General features: G+C 37.8%; 1 protein-coding gene across 1 annotated transcript; it reads left to right on the top strand.

Moving 5' to 3' along the window:
- Positions 1 to 10,712: 10,712 nt before the first annotated feature.
- Positions 10,713 to 13,260, top strand: LOC119794353 (protocadherin gamma-A9-like). The gene is given in 1 exon segment (XM_038301879.1): positions 10,713 to 13,260. A coding segment is annotated over 1 exon segment (2,394 nt). The 5' UTR covers positions 10,713 to 10,855; the 3' UTR covers positions 13,250 to 13,260.
- Positions 13,261 to 20,367: the final 7,107 nt, after the last annotated feature.

A 20,367-nucleotide genomic window follows, 5' to 3' on the forward strand; every position in this document is an offset into this window, starting at 1 on the left:
ATTATTCTCTGGTAACGACAGGACAACTGGATCGTGAACTAGTTTCTAATTATAACATTACAATCACGGCCACTGACGAGGGCTCTCCACCTCTGTCTTCCTTTAAAACTGTTCAATTGTCTGTAAGTGATATGAATGACAACCCACCTGAGTTTGAGGAACAGTCCTACAGCGCATATGTGAGTGAAAATAACAAACCTGGATCCACTTTATGCGTCGTTTCGGCTCTAGATCCTGATTGGAGACAAAATGGTACAGTGATTTATTCTCTGTTACCTGGAGAGATAAACGGGGTCTCAGTTTCATCTTATTTATCTGTAAATGGAGACACAGGAGCCATTCATGCTTTAAGGTCGTTTGATTATGAACAGTACAGAAGTTTTAAAGTGCACGTCATGGCCAGAGACAATGGTTCTCCTCCACTTAGCAGCAATGTGACTGTCAGTGTGTTCATATCGGATGTGAATGACAACTCTCCTCAGATTCTGTATCCTGCCCCAGAAGGAAGCTCCTTCATGACTGAGCTGGTCCCTAAAGCTGCACATGGAGGATCTCTGGTCTCCAAAGTCATAGCAGTGGACGCAGATTCTGGGCAAAATGCCTGGCTGTCCTATCATATAGTCAAAGCCACTGATCCTGGACTTTTCAGCATTGATCTGCACAGTGGAGAGATCAGGACACAGCGGGACATTTTAGAATCTGACAGCATGAAACAGAACCTGATTGTTGCAGTGAAGGATAACGGACAGCCCTCTCTGTCTGCCACCTGTTCCATGTATTTACTTATTTCTGATAACTTGGCTGAGGTGCCAGAACTGAAAGATATCTCTTATGATGAGAAGAACTCCAAATTGACATCTTATCTAATCATTGCACTGGTTTCTGTGTCAACCTTCTTTCTAACCTTCATCATCATCATACTTGGTGTGAGGTTTTGTCGCAAAAGAAAGCCCAGACTGTTGTTTGATGGAGCAGTTGCCATCCCCGGAGCTTATCTTCCTCCAAATTATGCAGATGTCGATGGCACAGGGACTTTACGCAGCGCTTACAATTATGACACATACCTGACAACAGGATCCAGAACCAGTGACTTTAAGTTTGTATCTTCTTACAATGACAACACGCTGCCTGCTGACCAGACTCTGGAGAAATGTTCTACAGATTTTTCTGCTATATTTGGAGATGCTGATGCCTCTCCTGAGGTAGGAACATTTCAGTATTTTAAACTCCCTTTAAAGCAAAAATGTTGTTTACCCTTTTAGTTTCTATTTCACACACATCTTTTAAGGTTATACTTTCTTTTTAATGCTACAAAGCTCTTTGTTGTTAAAGAATTACAATAGAAAGGTCTTTTCATGCAATTTAGCCTTATTTGTAGCAGCGTGCCCTGCCTCTTCATGTTTTACTCCCATGGGATTCAACTCTGGGTCCCTTTGCAAGGCTCTTTTCCCCAGAATTTCCCCCCAATGATGCACGGTGGCAAACATTCTGCTCCCTATGGAATAGCCATGTATTAAGATCCCATGACAGATAAGATAAATTTTAGCATCAGTTAAATGTATTGACTCTGATTACGTAAAAAGAATCTGTTTATTTTGCAACGGATTCTTTTTGTGATGCTAAAAAATATATACCTTTCACATTTCCAAGATGTGTTTTTGACTAATGAAAAAGGTGTTTCCAGCCTTTGCATGCATTTGTAATGTAATTTTCCATTAGTGCAATGTTTTTGGTATTTCAGTTAGAGCTTAGTTATGTTTGCCATTTAGAAATTGTTATAAGAAGCTTATTTCCTTGTAAAATATTTGTGAAATAATTATATAATATTTAGTGGTGAAGCATATTTACAATATAAGTATTTGCTATAGTAGTCTGAATGAAAGATGCAAACGTAACGCTTCCTATTAAGTCTTGCATTGCAATTCCCTCTTCATTTTGTGCTTTGATATTTCATTGAGTACCTGGGTTATTTCTTCATTTTGGGACAATATCTGACCCATATTATGAAATAATGCCTCGCTTTCCTATTGTGTAGTTATTGTCACATTTTTGTGTCTTTTTGGCCATAATCTGCACATTGCACAGATCAAGAAACCATAAGACATCTTGGAAAATCTGACAGTACCACAGTGAATCTTCTTGTGGTAAAATAATGCAGTAATTTCTTTGTAACATGGTTAAAGTATTAACTTTTTGCTAATTACTTGACTGATGACCCAGAACTAAAATTTACTTCTACTGAAAATCCTATACCTAGAAGTTTTGCTGGTTAATTTTTCCAATTTCTTTCTTATCTTTATCATTATTGATGATCTTGTTTGAGGGTCTCTAGCAGGAGAAATCACAGATTTGTTTGATGAAGAAATTGCTATTCCTGCTGTTTATCTGCCTTTATATTACATAGCTGTTTATGGCACAAGAACTTTATGCACCTATTATAAATATGACACATGCCTGACAACAGAAACAGGGACTTTTAGTTTCACAATAATGACCTATTGCCTGGTGATCAGTCGTTAAAAGGTCCTACAGTACAAAGATTGCTTATAATAATGACCTTCAAAGGGAGTCTCTGAAGAAGTAGATCCAAATAATCTGCTTACATTCATGTTTGGGTTGCTGATGCTTAAGCCACAATTTTGGCACTTTTAAGAATTTTAGAAAGGTAATTTCTTTAAAAAAATAAAATTAAGTCTTGAAATTGTCATATTATTGAAAATAATCTAGATTTTTTTTATTATCATGTTGTTACTGGAATGGAAACATGGGCAGATGTTTTGCTGTACAAGTTTATCTTTCAGTCCATCTGTTCTGTTGTTTTCGGTTTATGTAGGCTACACTACATTTCCCTGGGCATTTTCTCAGTATATGCATAAAAACGTACTTGACCTTAGATTAAATCATTTTTAGTATCTATTCTAAGCAATCTTTGGTGCTGGTACATAGTTGGATGAGAAAATTGGGAATACAGTATTTGCTTAAATTATTTCAAAAGGTTGAAGTCATACTGTGTTTAGACCAGTCTAGTTCTTTATGCCAGGATAAATAATGGTTCCATAAATACAGGACATGGGTTTTTCTACTGAATGAGTATAGAGATAAATACTATTATAAATAATGAATATAATATATAGATCACTAGTGTTATGAACTAAATTTACAGTTGGATATGTACCGAATATAATATACGGATGGATATTACTATTAAAAAAGGTTTTCACGGTTATGTACAATAGCATAATATACAGATGAATAAATAGAGTTTGGACAGAAGCTATCTAAATTAAAGTGCAGTGGAAGGTAATTGCGTATTACAGTTAAAGTACGTTATTGCAGATGTAAATGTAAACAATTGGTACTGTGAATAAACAGTCGGCAGTGCAAATATAAGCAGTCGGCAGTCCAAATCAATAATCAGTCAAAGTGAGTAGTGCAAGATGCATTTAAAGAGTTGTTACAATAGTAACAGTCAGGAGTGCAGGTGAACTTTACAGTCTTGTAAAAAAAACAGAATAGCAAAATGGTGGTAGGTGTGAGGAAGGAGAGTAGAGTCCATCAGTGAGGGTTAAAGTTCAGTACACAGACAGCTCTGGGGAAAAAGCTGTTCTTTAGCCTGCTGGTTCTGGTCTGGAGGCACCTGAAACGCCTGCTGGAGGGTAGAAGAGAAAACAATCTGTGGGCTGGGTGGAATGAGTACTTAAGAATGCTGCGGGCTTGATGTAGGCAGTGTTTTCCCTCGATGTGCTCAGTGGTGGGTAGTGAAGTTCCAATAGCTACGTTTACATGCGCAAAATTTCCCCGATCCGATCCAAACCTTGGTTGATCGGAAATTCAAAATCTCCGTTTACATGGACACTAAATGAAATGATCCGATCATGACGTGTGTATACATGTACCAAGCGTTGGATCAGATGAAATCTTTTAAGCATGCGCAGAACTTCCTGCCAAACTTGGCAGTTCTGTCTGCGTCTGGTTTTTGGGAGGCCTGACAAACGATGCGCTCGGAGCGAGCGGAAAGAAAAAAGGAGAGAGGAGGAAAAAAGCGCTTGGCAGCGAAATGTACGAGAGAAAATGTAGAGGTTGAGCGATTGAACCGGCGTGGGAGAGCGAGTGGGCTGTGGAGAGAGAAAAGAGGAAGAGGAGGAGGACAAATTCCTGCTTCCTGCAGCTTTAAATGAACTTGAGTGTATAAGTCGGCGTTCCTAGACTCCCCCCGCCATGTTGTTCACAGCGAGAGCGAGAGCGACCGGTGGTTTCCTGTTGTTGACAAGGCGGAAAAACGTCACGCTGACGTCGCACACATGCGTAGTGAAGATTATTTTACTCTTAAGATCCGAATGGGTGTTTACATGGACGCCAATCGGAATGGCAATCGGCAAAAACCACCTCTCTCTTTCGGAATTAAATTTAGATCCGATCGGACCGAATCGGATTAGAATCTTCAGTCTGACATGTTTACATGAAACATTTTTGATCTGATCAGGCCTTCAATCCGATTAGTTGTGTCCATGTAAACGTAGCTAGTGATGTGCTGGGCGGCTTTCCCCACCCGCTGCAGTGCCTTGCGCTCTGCAACAGAACAGATTCCATACCACACTGTTACACAGTTGGTTAGGATGCTTTCTATTGCACAGTGATAGAAGTTCACCAGGATAGTTGATGGGAGCTGATTCCTCCTCAGTGTTGTCAGGAAGAATAGGCGCTGGTGAGCCTTCTTGACCAGGCAGGAGGTATTGGTTGACCAGGACATGCCCGTTGAGATGTGGGTCCCCAGAAACTTGAAACTGGAGACACGTTAAACAGCTATTCCATTGATGTGATTGGTGTTGTGGGTGCCTGTTGAATCTTTCCTGAAGTCTATGATGAGCTTCTTCGTATTGGTGGTGTTGAGGAGCTGGTTATTTTCGGTGCACCATGTGGCCAAGTGCTCTATCTCCTCCCTGTAAGCAGATTCATCATTGTTGCTGATGAGACCAATGACTGTGGTGTCATCCGCAAACTTAATGATGGAATTCAAATATATATATTTATATCTCTAGAGCCTTGATACATTGAGTGTAGAGGCAAGGATGCATTTTTGTCATGTCTCTAAGTGCATGTGTTAAAGGTATGTATGGGCATGTGTGGGTTGAGCTATAAGTGGGTGTTGGCATGTGTCTGGAGCTGAATGATTGTCTAATGAATATCACCTGGATCTGCTCTGGGGCTGTTTGTTTGATTCAGAGAGAGGCTGAGGCAGGGTGCCAATATTTCTGTTGACCGCAAGTTTAAAGCAAAATAAGTCAGCAAGTCTACCTGTTGTATAATGCTTCACAGAAAAATGGTACAATAAACATCCCTAACTGCAGTAAAGCTGTATGTTTCCTCCTTGGATTCAACACGTCAAACAGATCCCTGCTCTCCTCTCCGTGACCAATTTTTGAATGATAGTCGCCTACATTGCAAATTTGTGATTTTTGTGACACCCTTTTTCAAAATTATGTCTCAATTATTTAAAATACTCCTGTATTTTACTTTATTGAGAACTTTCTTTATTGCTGAAATTGTGATTCTGCTACCTCTTGAATGTAACTACCAGTATGTGTTTTATACATTTTCTATTATACTGTTGATTTTTTTCCCCTGTATTAAGAAAAAAAAAGTGCCAGGGACATTAAACAGTTGAAGTAAACTTATAAAAGTGCTAAACTAAAGGATCAGGTTTTGGAAAATAGGAAATTATTTTGATTTCAGATTATGTATTAATAAATATTGTATTTATAAATAATGTATTTATATTTATTTTTAATGATGGATATCACACTTTATAAGCCATTTGCAGTTGAAATTCTAACCTAAAACATCCATCCATCCATCCATCCATCCATCCATCCATCCATCCATCCATCCATCCATCCATCCATCCATCCATCCATCCATCCATCCATCCATCCATCCATCCATCCTTCCATCCATCCATCCATCCATCGATATTTAGCATAATTTCCTGTTAATTCATGAGCCAATTCAGTGAATTTCACAAAAATAAGAATCCTGGGCATGTCAGTACATCGTAAAACCGTTTTGTTATATAAAACAAACAAAGGATTAAAATGCTTGGATAGTTTGACATCATATTGCCTACATACAACTTACACTCTGAGGTTACAGGGTACCTGAAAACTTAATGTGATGAAATCTTTTTTGGGAATTCTCTTAGGATATATAAGGTATAGATTTGTAATGACTTTGGGATTTATGGCCCTTTCAGATTTTATTGTCAGATTGCAAACATTGTTTCATCCATGAAGGAAATTACTTTATATCCTTTTATTTTACAACATGCATTAAATTTCTGGGTGCTTCAAAATCATTTTTCATAGATGGTGAGTTGCCTATTTGAATACACACATGTTTTGATATAGGTGGGATGAATGTCCTTTTAGATAAATATGCGTTAGTGTCTAAATGAGAAAATATATATATCTGCAGTGCTGTTTTGCATTAAGACGTTTTTTGCTTGTTCCCATGCATGTGTGCTGCCTCAAAGTTAATGTAATAACTACTATTTTTGTGTGTTTTTATATTAGTGATGAAGTCTCTAATGGGCTCAGTAAGATTATTCACTTCATCTTCTTCTTTAATTTAGTAGTCCCTAATTGTTTAATTTTCAAACATTTTCCCATAAACGAGTAAAAAAATAAACATATTTCTCACGAATTATTATTTTAAATTTTCTTCATTTCTACGTCTGTTTAGAACGCTTGGTGTCACTGTACACCATGGAAAAAAGGAAATCCTCCGTCTCTTAATCTTTTTTTTCGTTTTCCCAAACGTCGTGGTGCTGCAGCGTTTCTGTCGGTTAAATGGACCGGCTTCGACATTATTTTGATGATAAACCGCTTGAATTGAATTTATAACATTCTTTTTTGAACAAAGTGGAGAAATAAGGAAGGTATCATTTGGAACCATGAGTAATACAGTCAGCGGACTTTCTTTCATCCACATTTGTGTTTTTATCTTTCTCCGGCTCTATTTTGCGAATGGAGATGTGAGCTACACAATAGCTGAGGAGATGAAAAGTGGATCCGTGGTCGGAAATATTGCCAGCGATCTGGGATTGGGGATTTCCACTCTTTCGTCTCGTAAAGCTCGCATAGACACGGACAGGGATGACAAACGATATTTTGATATAAACCTGAGCAATGGAGATTTGATTGTCACTCAAAGGATCGACCGGGAAAGCCTTTGTGACAAGAAGTCGACCTGTGTTTTGAAAGAGGAGCTGATTCTGGAGAACCCTTTAGAGATTCAACGCATCAGCATTCAGGTGCAAGATATCAACGACAACGCCCCTGAATTTAGCGAAGGCTTGATTTCATTTGAGATAAGAGAATCGGCGAATAAAGGAGCCAAATTCTTACTTAGCGAGGCCCGTGATGCGGACATCGGCACAAATGCTGTACAGCGCTATATTGTGCAACATAATGAGCATTTCACCATAAATATAAATACAGAGGTTCCTGGACGGAAACAAGGAGAATTGGTTTTGGTCAAAGAATTAGACCGAGAACAACAGAGCGAAATAAAACTAGTCCTTACTGCTCTGGATGGGGGCACTCCCCAGAGATCAGGTACAGCAGTTATTGTTGTTACAGTGCTTGATGCGAATGATAACACTCCGGTTTTCAGCAAGCCGGTTTATAAAGCAAGCCTGCCAGAAAATTCCCCAGCTGATACTATAGTAGTAAAGGTGAGTGCAACTGACGCAGATGAAGGTCCAAATGGAGAGATAACTTATAATTTCGACCATATGTCTAATAACTATGTCTCTCTGTTTTCCATTGATCAAAAGACAGGAGAGATAAAAGTAAAGGGTGCTATTGATCACGAAACCGATTCTTCGATTGAATTACGAATACGAGCTAAAGATGGACCAGGTCTTACTTCATACTGCACAGTAATGATAGATATAATAGACGTCAATGACAATCAACCTACTATAAGCTTAAAATCACTATCCAACCCCATATCTGAGAGCGCCCTTCCTGGTACAGAGGTAGGCATAATTAATGTGCAGGACAGAGACTCTGAAAAAAATGGAAAGGTTCATTGTTCCATTCAAAAAAACCTTCCTTTTAAGTTGGTTCCTTCCATTAAGAATTATTATTCTCTGGTGACCACCGGCGGACTGGACCGTGAACTAGTTTCTGATTACAATATTACAATCACAGCAATCGATGAGGGTTCTCCATCTCTGTCCTCCTTTAAAACCATTCAGCTGTCTGTAGCGGATATCAATGACAACCCACCTGTGTTTGAGGAACAGTCCTATAGTGCATATATTAATGAAAATAACAAACCTGGCTCCACTTTATGCTCCGTTTCTGCTCGAGATCCAGACTGGAGACAAAATGGTACAGTGATTTATTCTCTGTTACCTGCTGAGGTGAACAGTGTCCCTGTATCATCTTATCTATCTGTTAATGGAGACACGGGTGTGATCCATGCTGTAAGATCATTTGATTATGAACAATTAAAGAGTTTTAAAGTGCATGTCATGGCCAGAGACAATGGTTCTCCTCCACTCAGCAGCAACGTGACTGTCAGTGTGTTCATATCGGATGTGAATGACAACTCTCCTCAGATTCTGTATCCCGCCCCGGAAGGCAGCTCCTTCATGACTGAGCTGGTCCCTAAAGCTGCAAATAAAGGAACTCTGGTCTCCAAAGTCATAGCAGTGGACGCAGATTCTGGACAGAATGCCTGGCTTTCCTATCATATAGTCAAAGCCACTGATCCTGGACTTTTTGTTATTGATGTACACAGCGGAGAGATCAGGACACAGCGGGGCATTTTAGAATCTGACAGCATGAAACAGAACCTGATTGTTGCAGTGAAAGATAACGGACTGCCCTCTCTGTCTGCCACCTGTTCCATGTATTTACTTATTTCTGATAATTTAGCTGAGGTGCCGGAACTGAAAGATATTTCTTATGATGAGAAGAACTCAAAGTTGACCTCTTATTTGATCACCGCACTGGTTTCCGTGTCCACCTTCTTTCTTACCTTCATCATTATCATCCTTGGAGTGAGGTTTTGTCACAGGAGAAAGCCCAGACTTTTGTTTGATGGAGCAGTGGCCATCCCAGGAGCCTACCTCCCTCCTAATTACGCAGATGTTGACGGGACAGGAACTTTACGCAGCGCTTATAATTATGACACATACCTGACAACAGGATCCAGAACCAGTGACTTTAAATTCATATCATCTTACAATGACAACACTCTGCCTGCTGATCAGACCCTGAAGAAAAGTCCGTCAGACTTTACTGATATCGTTGGAGGCTGTGATTATTCTCCAGAGGTAGGAACATTTACGAAGTAGCTAAATCTTCTTCTGTTCTGTATGTTTGGAATAATACGTGTCACAAATCTGAACCTGCTATTTACCTTGCTGCAGTTTTCTTATATTTGTTATTTTAGTTCTACATTTTCAAATCCTTATATAAATAATCAAATAATGATAAAGTCTAAAAAGGACTCCGAATTTGTTGATAGGCTTTGTTTGAGACATAGATTTCCCCCCAGAGAAAATAAGACCTTTCCTTAACTATATCTTTGAATCTTGAAAATGTAATGTTATTCACATCCACTTCAGTGTTATAATCATTTATATTGTTTTTGTGAGCATTCATATGTCCGACGTTCTTGAACGCACCGTAGTGGTCCTGACCCTTTTAAATGCACCACACCTGCTTGTGAGATGCCTGACAGTTTTTTCTCCTGATACTTCAGCGTACAGCTCGTTATCTCCTTTTGCCCGTTTTTTCTCCTAACATTCACCCTTTATATCCTCATACCTACTGGACTTTTTGTGTGTACATGTCAGTAGAACCACAGTAAATACAACACAAAACTAGATATGTCTCTCCGTGGCTTTTATCGGGGACACAATATATGCCGCTCACCTAACTCCTGGAGGACACCTTATCTCTTTTTTAGAATATATATATATATATATATATATATATATATATATATATATATATATATATATATATATATATAGTATACAGCTGTTGTTGCACGGCGTGTAAAATACCACTAAAGTGTCCGTAGGAAGTGCTTCGTATTAATTAATTCATTTATTTTTTGTTCCTGAACGTTAGATATGTTTAATTTCTAGACCTCCTTTGAACATTTTGTCTGAAGCGGTATGACTTTTTTTCCTCATCCACTCCCGAAAATATTTAATCTGAAGCAGTTTTTCTATCGATGAAGTAAATTATTTCAACCCTTATCCTACCTCAGTAAAATGCGATCTACTATCGTGTTAAAATGTAGCTACTTGCTGGTTTTTGAAGAATTGCTTCAGCCAACATTTCTATTTTTGTTCATAGAAGGCTCCATCGGTGTTTATGAGAAATAATTATGTTAGTGCAACTTTATTCAATTTTAGTAAAAAAAAAGTCAAGCAAAGAAGGCCATTTGTAGTGTCTTTTGATGTATTAATTTTATCTATTTTTATTTAAAAATATTTCCTATATGGCCAATAAAATTGCAATTAAAATCCTTGCAAAAAAAGTGGATATGGTAAGATTGATTAAATAATTTTGCAAATATGTGATATCAGATTGGGGTAATATAACATATTTCTGATAGTATTGTAACATCTTCTAACTCACGATGTCACTATATACTTTCTTTGGATTTAAAGCCTGGTATAATACATTTGCACACCACCCAAAGCGGAGATAAACCTCTGTTCTTTAAGGAATAAGCTAAGCCGCGGACAAGTGCGATAAAAACAAGTTATTACCGCATATTACTCTTACAACTACATTGTTTGGCTTTAGAGGAGAAGATTTATACGATGAATGCTCGACGTGTTCAACACCCGTACAGCAGCATTTTTTTCTTTGTTCTGTTGCAAATCGTGCATGGAGATCTGACATATTCTATCAACGAGGAGCTAAAACCTGGATATGTTATCGGAAATATCGCCAAAGATCTGGGATTGGAGGTAGGGAGACTAGGTACACGCAAAGCTCGTGTTAAAATGGAAGGAAGCGAAAAACAGTATGTTGGAATGAACATTAGAAACGGAGATTTATTTGTTGCTGGACGAATAGACAGAGAGGAGCATTGCGGGGAAAAAACAACTTGCGCTTTGAAATTTGAACTGCTTTTTGAAAACCCTCTGGAACTGCACCGGATGTTTCTTCAGGTTCAGGATATAAATGATAACGAACCGATTTTCCCAAAAGATATAATCAAGCTGGAAATCAGGGAGTCAACTGGCAAAGGAGCTAAGTACCGCATTAATGCTGCACATGATGCCGACATAGGCCTGAACGCAGTCCAAAACTACATTCTGCAACAAAACTCCAATTTTGTGCTAAATATTCAGACAAGCCCCGGGAGAAAATATGGAGAGCTGGTTTTAGATAAAGAATTAGACCGAGAGGAGCAGGGCGAAATAAAACTGATTCTAAAAGCTGTAGATGGCGGATCTCCGCAGAAATCAGGAACTGTAGTCATACATGTTATTGTGCTTGACGCTAATGATAATGCTCCCGTGTTTACAGAGGCTGTATACACAGCCAAGTTGCCCGAAAACTGTCCTTTAAAAACGCCAGTTATTACGGTAACTGCAGCAGACGCTGATGATGGAATTAATGGGGAGGTTACGTATGAATTTAGCCGACTAACTGATATTTCGCAGACTTTATTTTCTCTTGATTCTAAAACAGGGGAGATAACTGTTACAGGAAACATAGACTACGAAGAAAAATCTAAATATGAGGTATTTGTTGAAGGCAAAGATGGCTACGGTCTTTCTTCAGAAGCTAAAGTTATCATCAGTATTATTGACGTTAATGATAACGCCCCAGTTATAGACATGACGTCCTTGTATAACCCTATACCAGAGAACGTTCTCCCTGGCACAGAAATAGGCATCATTAATGTGCAAGACAGAGACTCTGAGAAAAATGGACAGGTCCGCTGCTCAATACAGCAAAATATTCCTTTTAAAATTTCCCCTTCAATTAAAGATTATTATTCTCTGGTGACAACTGGACAACTGGACCGCGAGTTAGTGTTTAATTACAATATTACAATCACTGCCACTGATGAGGGCTCTCCACCTCTGTCCTCTTCCAAAACCGTTCAGTTATCTGTAGCTGATATCAACGACAACCCACCTGTGTTCGAGGAACAGTCCTATAGCGCATATGTGAATGAAAATGTAGCATCTGGCTCCACTTTATGCTCCGTTACTGCTCATGACCCAGACTGGAGACAAAACGGTACAGTGATTTATTCTCTGTTACCCGGTGAAGTGAACGGTGCCTCTGTATCAACATATCTATCTGTGAATGGCGATACGGGGATGATCCGTGCTTTGAAATGATTTGATTATGAACAATTCAGAAGTTTTAAATTCTACGTGATGGCCAGAGACAATGGTTCTCCTCCACTCAGCAGCAACGTCACCATCAGCGTGTTCATATCAGATGAAAATGACAACTCTCCTCAGATACTTTACCCTTCTCTACAGAGCAGCTCTTTCATGACCGAGCTGATCCCCAAAAAAGCACACGGAGGATCATTGGTTTCTAAAGTCATAGCAGTGGATGCAGATTCTGGACAGAATGCCTGGCTGTCCTATCATATAGTCAAAGCCACTGATCCTGGACTTTTCAGCATTGATCTGCACAGTGGAGAGATCAGGACACAGCGGGACATTTTAGAATCTGACAGCATGAAACAGAACCTGATTGTTGCAGTGAAAGATAACGGACAGCCCTCTCTGTCTGCCACCTGTTCCATGTATTTACTTATTTCTGACAACTTGGCGGAGGTGCCAGAACTGAAAGATGTTTCTTATGATGATAAGAACTCTAAACTGACATCTTATCTGATCATCGCATTGGTTTCTGTTTCAACCTTCTTTCTAACCTTCATTATCATTATTCTGGGTGTGAAGTTCTGTCACCGAAGAAAGCCCAGATTGTTGTTTGATGGAGCTGTTACCATCCCTGGAGCCTATTTCCCTCCCAATTACGCAGATGTTGATGGCACGGGAACTTTACACAGCACTTACAATTATGACACATACCTGACAACAGGATCAAGAACCAGTGACTTTAAGTTTGTATCATCTTACAATGACAACACGCTGCCTGCTGATAACACACTGGAGAAAAGACCAGCAGAGTTTCCTGATGTCTTCGGGGATCTTGACTCCGCACTAGAGGTTTGAATCAATTTAATCTTAGAACAACATTAAGGATAAACATTAAAAAGTTTATATTTTCTATTAACTTTTCTTCTTCTTTTTTTTTTGCTTTGTATGTAGTTTTTGAGAAATTATTCAATTCAATTTGTTTAATCACAGCTTTTTTTTTATGTTTCAGCATCTTATAATTTCTTTTAACCAGATTTCAGTTACATTTCCGTCCAGAACTTTTACACTGTACATGCAAGAGAAAAAAAAATCTGAATAAGAAAAGTTTATTTTTTTGTTTGTTTGTTTTATTTTGTGTTTGTGGAGAAAAAATACTTAGAAATCCAACCATTTTTTATTTTATTTTTCGTGTTATGCTAGTGGGGAAAAAAAAAACAACTTAGAAAACTAAACAGAGTTTTTTCCCCCATTCCGTTGTTTGATTTTGTTTGAGGTTAAAAATTCTTTAAGTTCCCCATCTTTGTTCCATTTAGCTGTTATAATAAAGAAATATAATAATTGAAGGATTCATATTTAGATTGTTGCAAAATTATTTCTTACACCCATGTCTAACTTAAGTTAACTTATGATAAGCATTGACTGACAGCAACTCTAAGGTTATCTGGGAAATACAGTCTTGATATGAAGCAAGAACAGTAAAGATGTTGTCCTACGAATATGGTGGGTCATCCCTGCAAATAATTCTCTATTGCTCATAAAACTACAAGGTTTTCATGATAACCACATGCCATGGCCAATTAATGCACAGTTTTTGTACATTATCTGTATCCAAAAAATCTTATTTTACATTTGGGATATTGACTCTTGAAAACCAGGGCTGTTTGACTATACAGTTGAAGAATGTGACAGCTGACAATGACTGTTTGTCTTATTATGTAGTAATAACACAGTATTGTAAGAACAAACAAAAAAAATGACTTTGCTTTTTTAATTGTTTTTCAGGGCAGAAAAAAATAATTGGAAAAAAATCTAACCTTTCTTTTCCAGATGTTTTTTATCTCTTGCCTTTCAGGAGTTCTGTATATTATTTATCATGGACACTGATCCTTTTTTGCATTAAATCAGTTTACTTTAATATGCTTAGCCTATGGAAAAGAAATGCAATAAGACAAGTATTACATGTTCTGTCATAACATATTTTGAAGATTAATGCTAATTTACTACTGCATTTTTTACCCCCGTAATAATTAGGTAGCCAAGTTTTTTTTTAATCACTGCAAGTCTTCTTGACATCTTTTTCCCCCTCCCACATATGAGTCAGTAAACTGGAGTGTATCTAGAACATAATTGTTAAAACATGTGCAAATAAATAAATCACACCCAATCAGATTTATCTGCCATTAGCTTCTTTAAAAAATATCAAATAAGTGTTAAATAAATTTTAAAAAAATATGCCAAAAGCTACAAACAGACCCTGGTGCTTATCTTCCTCCTAATTACACATATTTAGATGAGACTGGATCTTTACACAACCCTTACAATTATGACACCTCTCTGACAGCAGAATCACAAACCAGTGACTTTAAGTTTGTCCTATAAATCGATAATAGCATGCTGCCTACCTACGAGACTCTAGAGAAAAGTCTGAACAAATTTGTTGATGTGTTTAAATAAAGCAAAAACTTTCCTAAAGGGAAATTTCTTACCTACTTTTTAACTTTAGCCTAAAAACAGTTTTGCTTGTAGGTAGGTAGCTTGTAGGTAACTATATATGTAATGTTATTGTTGTATGATCATTTGAACAATTGATGAGTCAAATAAATAAATAAATAAATAAATGCAGTTAAAATCTTGCATCTCTTCAGCTTTCACTTTTGATATAACAATTATTTGTTTTAAAGCTCAGTAGAGCTTTGAAAAAGATAGTTTTTATATTGGTTTAATCTCAGATCCTTAAGTTAAAAACTAATACTACATATTGTACTTCAAGTAAACTCCATATTGCTATAATTTTTCTGCATTATTCAATACCTCCATTATTGGATGTTTTCTTCTGTGTTCATTATGAGAGCGTAATCCAAAAAAATATATATATAATTGCTGAATTTCTTTAATTTTTTACACAATTATTCGTTTAGATTTTTATGTTTTTAATTTACAGTTTGGGTTTTAATTTTATTGACTGCATTTTTTATTGCTTGTGTTTGTTTTAAGGCAAAATATGTAACTAAATAAAAAAAATAAATTAATAAATAATATATATGCAACATATACATATTTCTCATAAATTTTCTCAAAGTTCTCCACAATTTGATTGTCTGTCAAGTGAACTAGCAGATTTTTATATATGCCTCTGTCCCTGGTGCTAATGCCTCTGTCCCTGGTGCTAATGCCCCTGTCCCTGGTGCTAATGCCTCTGTCCCTGGTGCAAATGTCTCTGTCCCTGGTGCTAATGCCTCTGTCCCTGGTGCTAATGCCCCTGTCCCTGGTGCTAATGCCCCTGTCCCTGGTGCTAATGCCTCTGTCCCTGGTGCTAATGCCTCTGTCCCTGGTGCTAATGCCCCTGTCCCTGGTGCTAATGCCTCTGTCCCTGGTGCTAATGCCTCTGTCCCTGGTGCTAATGGCCCTGTCCCTGGTGCTGATATTGACCACTCCTTTAACCATTGAAGTTTAAAAATATAGATAATTTTGTACATACTGTAAAAAAGTGTTATACCAGATCATTTACCATATTATTTTAGGATGTTATAGTTTGATCTTCTGATATGCGAATCTGTATGTTAAATACACTTTTGGTTAGTCATAATATGATGATTAAAAATATGATGATTAAATTTAGCTCAGGGTTAGGAATATACTTGTAATTGTAAAGTTAAGATAAATGTAAGACAAAATGCAATAGGCAAAATGAATGTAAATCAATGCAGCATTGGATTTATCTTAACATAAATAGAAATACAATCCCTTGTGTGGACAGGTGGGGGCGGGGTCACATTATTTCTTAATTCTGAGCTATGTTTATTTTTTTATTTAATTTGCTGAAAAATATCACTTATTCGTTGACATAATGTTTTGTTCTATTTAATGATTCCATATTTTTAATCTACTGAACATAAAGATATATCATGATGAAGGATGGATATTATTATCAAATTAGAGGTGAAAATGTAGATGCATAAAAAATGGTACTTAGAATTTTCTGACTGCTCTGTTCTTTAAAACTGAAAAGTGTTATGACGTGAATGAAATGGTCTGCAGTATTTTAAAAATTACGTGATTATTTAGTCTAGTGACAACTGTTTAATTTTACTTTGACGATAATGCATTAATTCAGGAGACAATATGGTATATGTTGCAGGCAGGATTTTTTTGTATTGGCGTTTTTTTATTTTTACATCAGCAAATTTAAGTATTCGGTTCCGAGGAGATGCGCGAGGATCAGCAGGGGCTATCGCCAAAGACTTAGGTCTCAAGTCGCAACTTTCACTTAAAGGGTCGAGATACGAGGGAAGCCAGAAAAAATATCTGACATAAACATTCTAACGGGTTGATCACCGACGGCGACTGGAAGGCTTGTGAGACAAAGCATCTGCGTTTGATAGGAATCATTTGGAGCCTTAGAATTACTCAGTGAAATGAAATGAGGATTTAACGGTGATCCCGCAGTTCATATGAGATGATGCCAGATGATATACGGAATCTGCGCGAAAGGTGCTCTTTCCTATTGACAATGAGCAGAGGCTAAAAATTCAGTGCAGACTAAACCCGCGAACAAAGATAATTTTATTGTTGGAACAAATTCTGGAGCTTGTCCTAGCAGAGACTTGACCGTGAAAAATTAAAGAGATTAGATCTGTTTTGAAGCTCGTGGATGGTGGATCACCACAAAGCAGATGTTACGATTCAATCATGGTTGGATGCAAAGTGACAACGTTCCGTGTTCAACAGCAATTTACAGGACCGATTCCAGAAAACTCTCCTAGGTTCTGTTGTTCTACGTCAGTGCAAATATCTATAGAAGGATACATGTGAAAACATATATTTTGGCTTTCAAGAAGTTGGAAAATTGAAATACGTCAAACGTGGAAATCAGCGAAATTGATGCTAAAGGCTGTTAATCGTCAATATTTTGCTGGATGATGCAAGATATAGGGCAGATTGCGGTTCAAATGTTAATCCTGCCCAAAAACCTAATTTTGCTGTCCCCATTGCGCAAATGCTGGTAGTAAATATGGAGAGTTAGTCTTAGATAAAGAATTAGACCGGGAAGAGCAACACGAGCTGAATTTATTACTGACAGCTGTGGATGGTGGATCTCCACAGAGATCAGGGACTGTTGTCATTAAAGTCACAGTGCTCGATGCTAATGATAATGCTCCCTTTTTTACTGAGGCCGTGTACAAAGCCAGCTTACATGAAAATGCTCCTTTAAATACTCCAGTTATAACAGTAAGTGCAAAAGATGCAGATGAAGGTCTTAATGGTGAGGTGACATATGAATTTGGCCGAATATCTGAAAAATCCGAAAAGCTGTTTTCACTTGATGAAAAAACGGGAGAAATAGTTGTAGCAGGCGAAGTAGACTATGAAGAAGGATCTAAATATGAACTCGTGATTGAAGCCAAAGATGGTTATGGTCTGTCTTCAGAAGCTAAAGTGATTATTGATATCACTGATGCAAATGATAACGCTCCAGTGATATATTTAAAATCCTTGTCCAATCCCATACCGGAGAACGTGTCACCTGGTACAGAAGTGGGCATCATTAACGTGCAGGACAGAGACTCTGAGAGAAACAGATTAGTGAGCTGCTCTGTTCAAAAAAATGTTCCTTTTAAACTGGTTCCCTCGATTAAAAACTACTATTCACTGGTGACGGCAGGTCAGCTGGATCGTGAATTAGTATCTGAATACAATATTACAATCACTGCTACTGATGAGGGCTCTCCACCTCTGTCTTCTTCTAAAACTGTAAAGTTATCTGTAGCTGATATTAACGACAACCCACCAGTATTTGAGGAACCTTCCTATAGTGCATATATTAATGAAAATAACAAACCTGGCTCCACTTTATGCTCCGTTTCGGCCCGAGACCCCGACTGGAGACAAAACGGTACAGTTATTTATTCTCTGTTACCTGCTGAGGTGAAAGGTGCTTCTGTATCATCTTATTTATCAATTAATGGAGACACAGGGGTGATCCATGCTGTAAGGTCATTTGATTATGAACAGTTCAGGAGTTTTAAAGTCCAAGTAATGGCCAGAGACAATGGTTCTCCTCCTCTCAGCAGTAACGTGACTGTCAGTGTGTTCATATCGGATTTGAATGACAACTCTCCTCAGATTCTCTACCCCTCCCTGGAGGGCAGCTCCTTCATGACTGAGCTGGTCCCTAAAGCTGCACATGGAGGCTCTCTGGTCTCTAAAGTCATAGCAGTGGATGCCGACTCTGGACAGAATGCCTGGCTGTCCTATCATATAGTCAAAGCCACTGATCCTGGAGTATTTAGCATTGATCTGCACAGTGGAGAGATCAGGACACAGCGGGATATCTTGGAATCTGACAGCATGAAACAGAACCTGATTGTTGCAGTGAAAGATAACGGGCAGCCCTCTCTGTCTGCCACCTGTTCCATGTATTTACTTATTTCTGATAACTTGGCTGAGGTGCCAGAACTGAAAGATATTTCTTATGAGAAAAACTCTAAACTGACCTCTTACCTGATTATTGCGCTGGTTTCCGTGTCCACCTTCTTTCTGACTTTCATCATGATCATCCTGGGTGTGAGGTTTTGTCGCAAGAGAAAGCCTCGACTGTTGTTTGATGGAGCAGTTGCCATCCCTGGAGCCTACCTCCCTCCTAGTTACGCAGATGTTGACGGTATGGGAACTTTACGCAGCGCTTATAATTATGACACATACCTGACAACAGGATCCAGAACCAGTGACTTTAAGTTTGTATCATCCTACAATGACAACACGCTGCCTGCTGACGAGACTATGAAGAAAACTCCATCAGACTTTGCTGATATTTTTGGAGGCTGTGATGATTCTCCTGAGGTAGGAACATTCATGAAGTCAACTCCTGGTTGGTCTGGATATACAGTTATAATCTTCATTCTGTATGTAGCAAATATTTGGGAATGAAATTAGAGCGGTGTCCTTCAGCTAAGAACAAAGTGTACTATTTTGATAAGGCTGGAGTCATGGATGTCTCCTCATCTGCTAACTTGTATGATGTAAAACGTGAGGATGTGGCAGGCTGGAGATGTATAAAATGCCTCTTTAACTTTTTAAGTTAAAGTGAAGTGAGCCTGGGGGTATGCAGCTGGCTTCTGTAACTCTAAGTAACTTCTATGTTCTGAGTAAGATTACAATTTCTATTAGAATCTGTTGTCATGTCTCATGGTTATTTAATAATTATCAGTTAAACAGTTTATCCTGAGTGATCTTTTTTCAGGAAAAAGAACCAAAGAGAGAAAGCTTCAAAGACACAGAACCTATCTTTAACAATTGTGTATTTAACTAATTACTGTTATCTAATATTGTTAATCTTTTGATATATTAAAATCCTTATAGATACTGTACGTTAAAAGTATGATCAAGTTTGAAGAAGATGTAGAGTATGTTGATATGTCTGGTTTTCAGAAATTGACTTTTATCAATGAGAAAAACAACACCTGTCCTTAACTGTTTTTGGAGTTTAGATATTTTAATCCTTTGTACATATGTGTTTCCCAACCAGGGTATGCATTGCCCTATTGGTAAGTGCATTGCAAAGGGTAGATGAACATATTTTATTGCTTAGGTAGTAAAATAAACTAGAGCTGGGATCTGTTTTGCTTTGAGTGGACCCATTGAAAAATTAACAAGCTTTTATCAACCAAAACATTTTTCATACATGTTTGAGTTTACCTTCAGATTTGACACATATCAAAACCAAGTAGAGAACCAGACTTGATGTAGAGAACAGCCTGGTATCAGCTATATTTTTCCCTCATTTATTCCCTATGCATTAAGTTTAAATGTTAACCTTTAACTACGGAGCTCCAGTTTTGTATATATAGGTTTATAATATGATTTTATTTTGTATTCACTTTGTTTCCTTACTAACTTTCAGACAATATAATTATGTTTTTTTTGTTTTTTATCTGAGAAGGAGATAATAAAATGATAAAAATTAAATGCTTAAA

The sequence above is a fragment of the Cyprinodon tularosa genome, unplaced genomic scaffold (genome assembly GCF_016077235.1).
Source record: "Cyprinodon tularosa strain WSP-4 unplaced genomic scaffold, ASM1607723v1 ctg476, whole genome shotgun sequence".
Taxonomy (NCBI): Eukaryota; Metazoa; Chordata; class Actinopteri; order Cyprinodontiformes; family Cyprinodontidae; genus Cyprinodon; species Cyprinodon tularosa.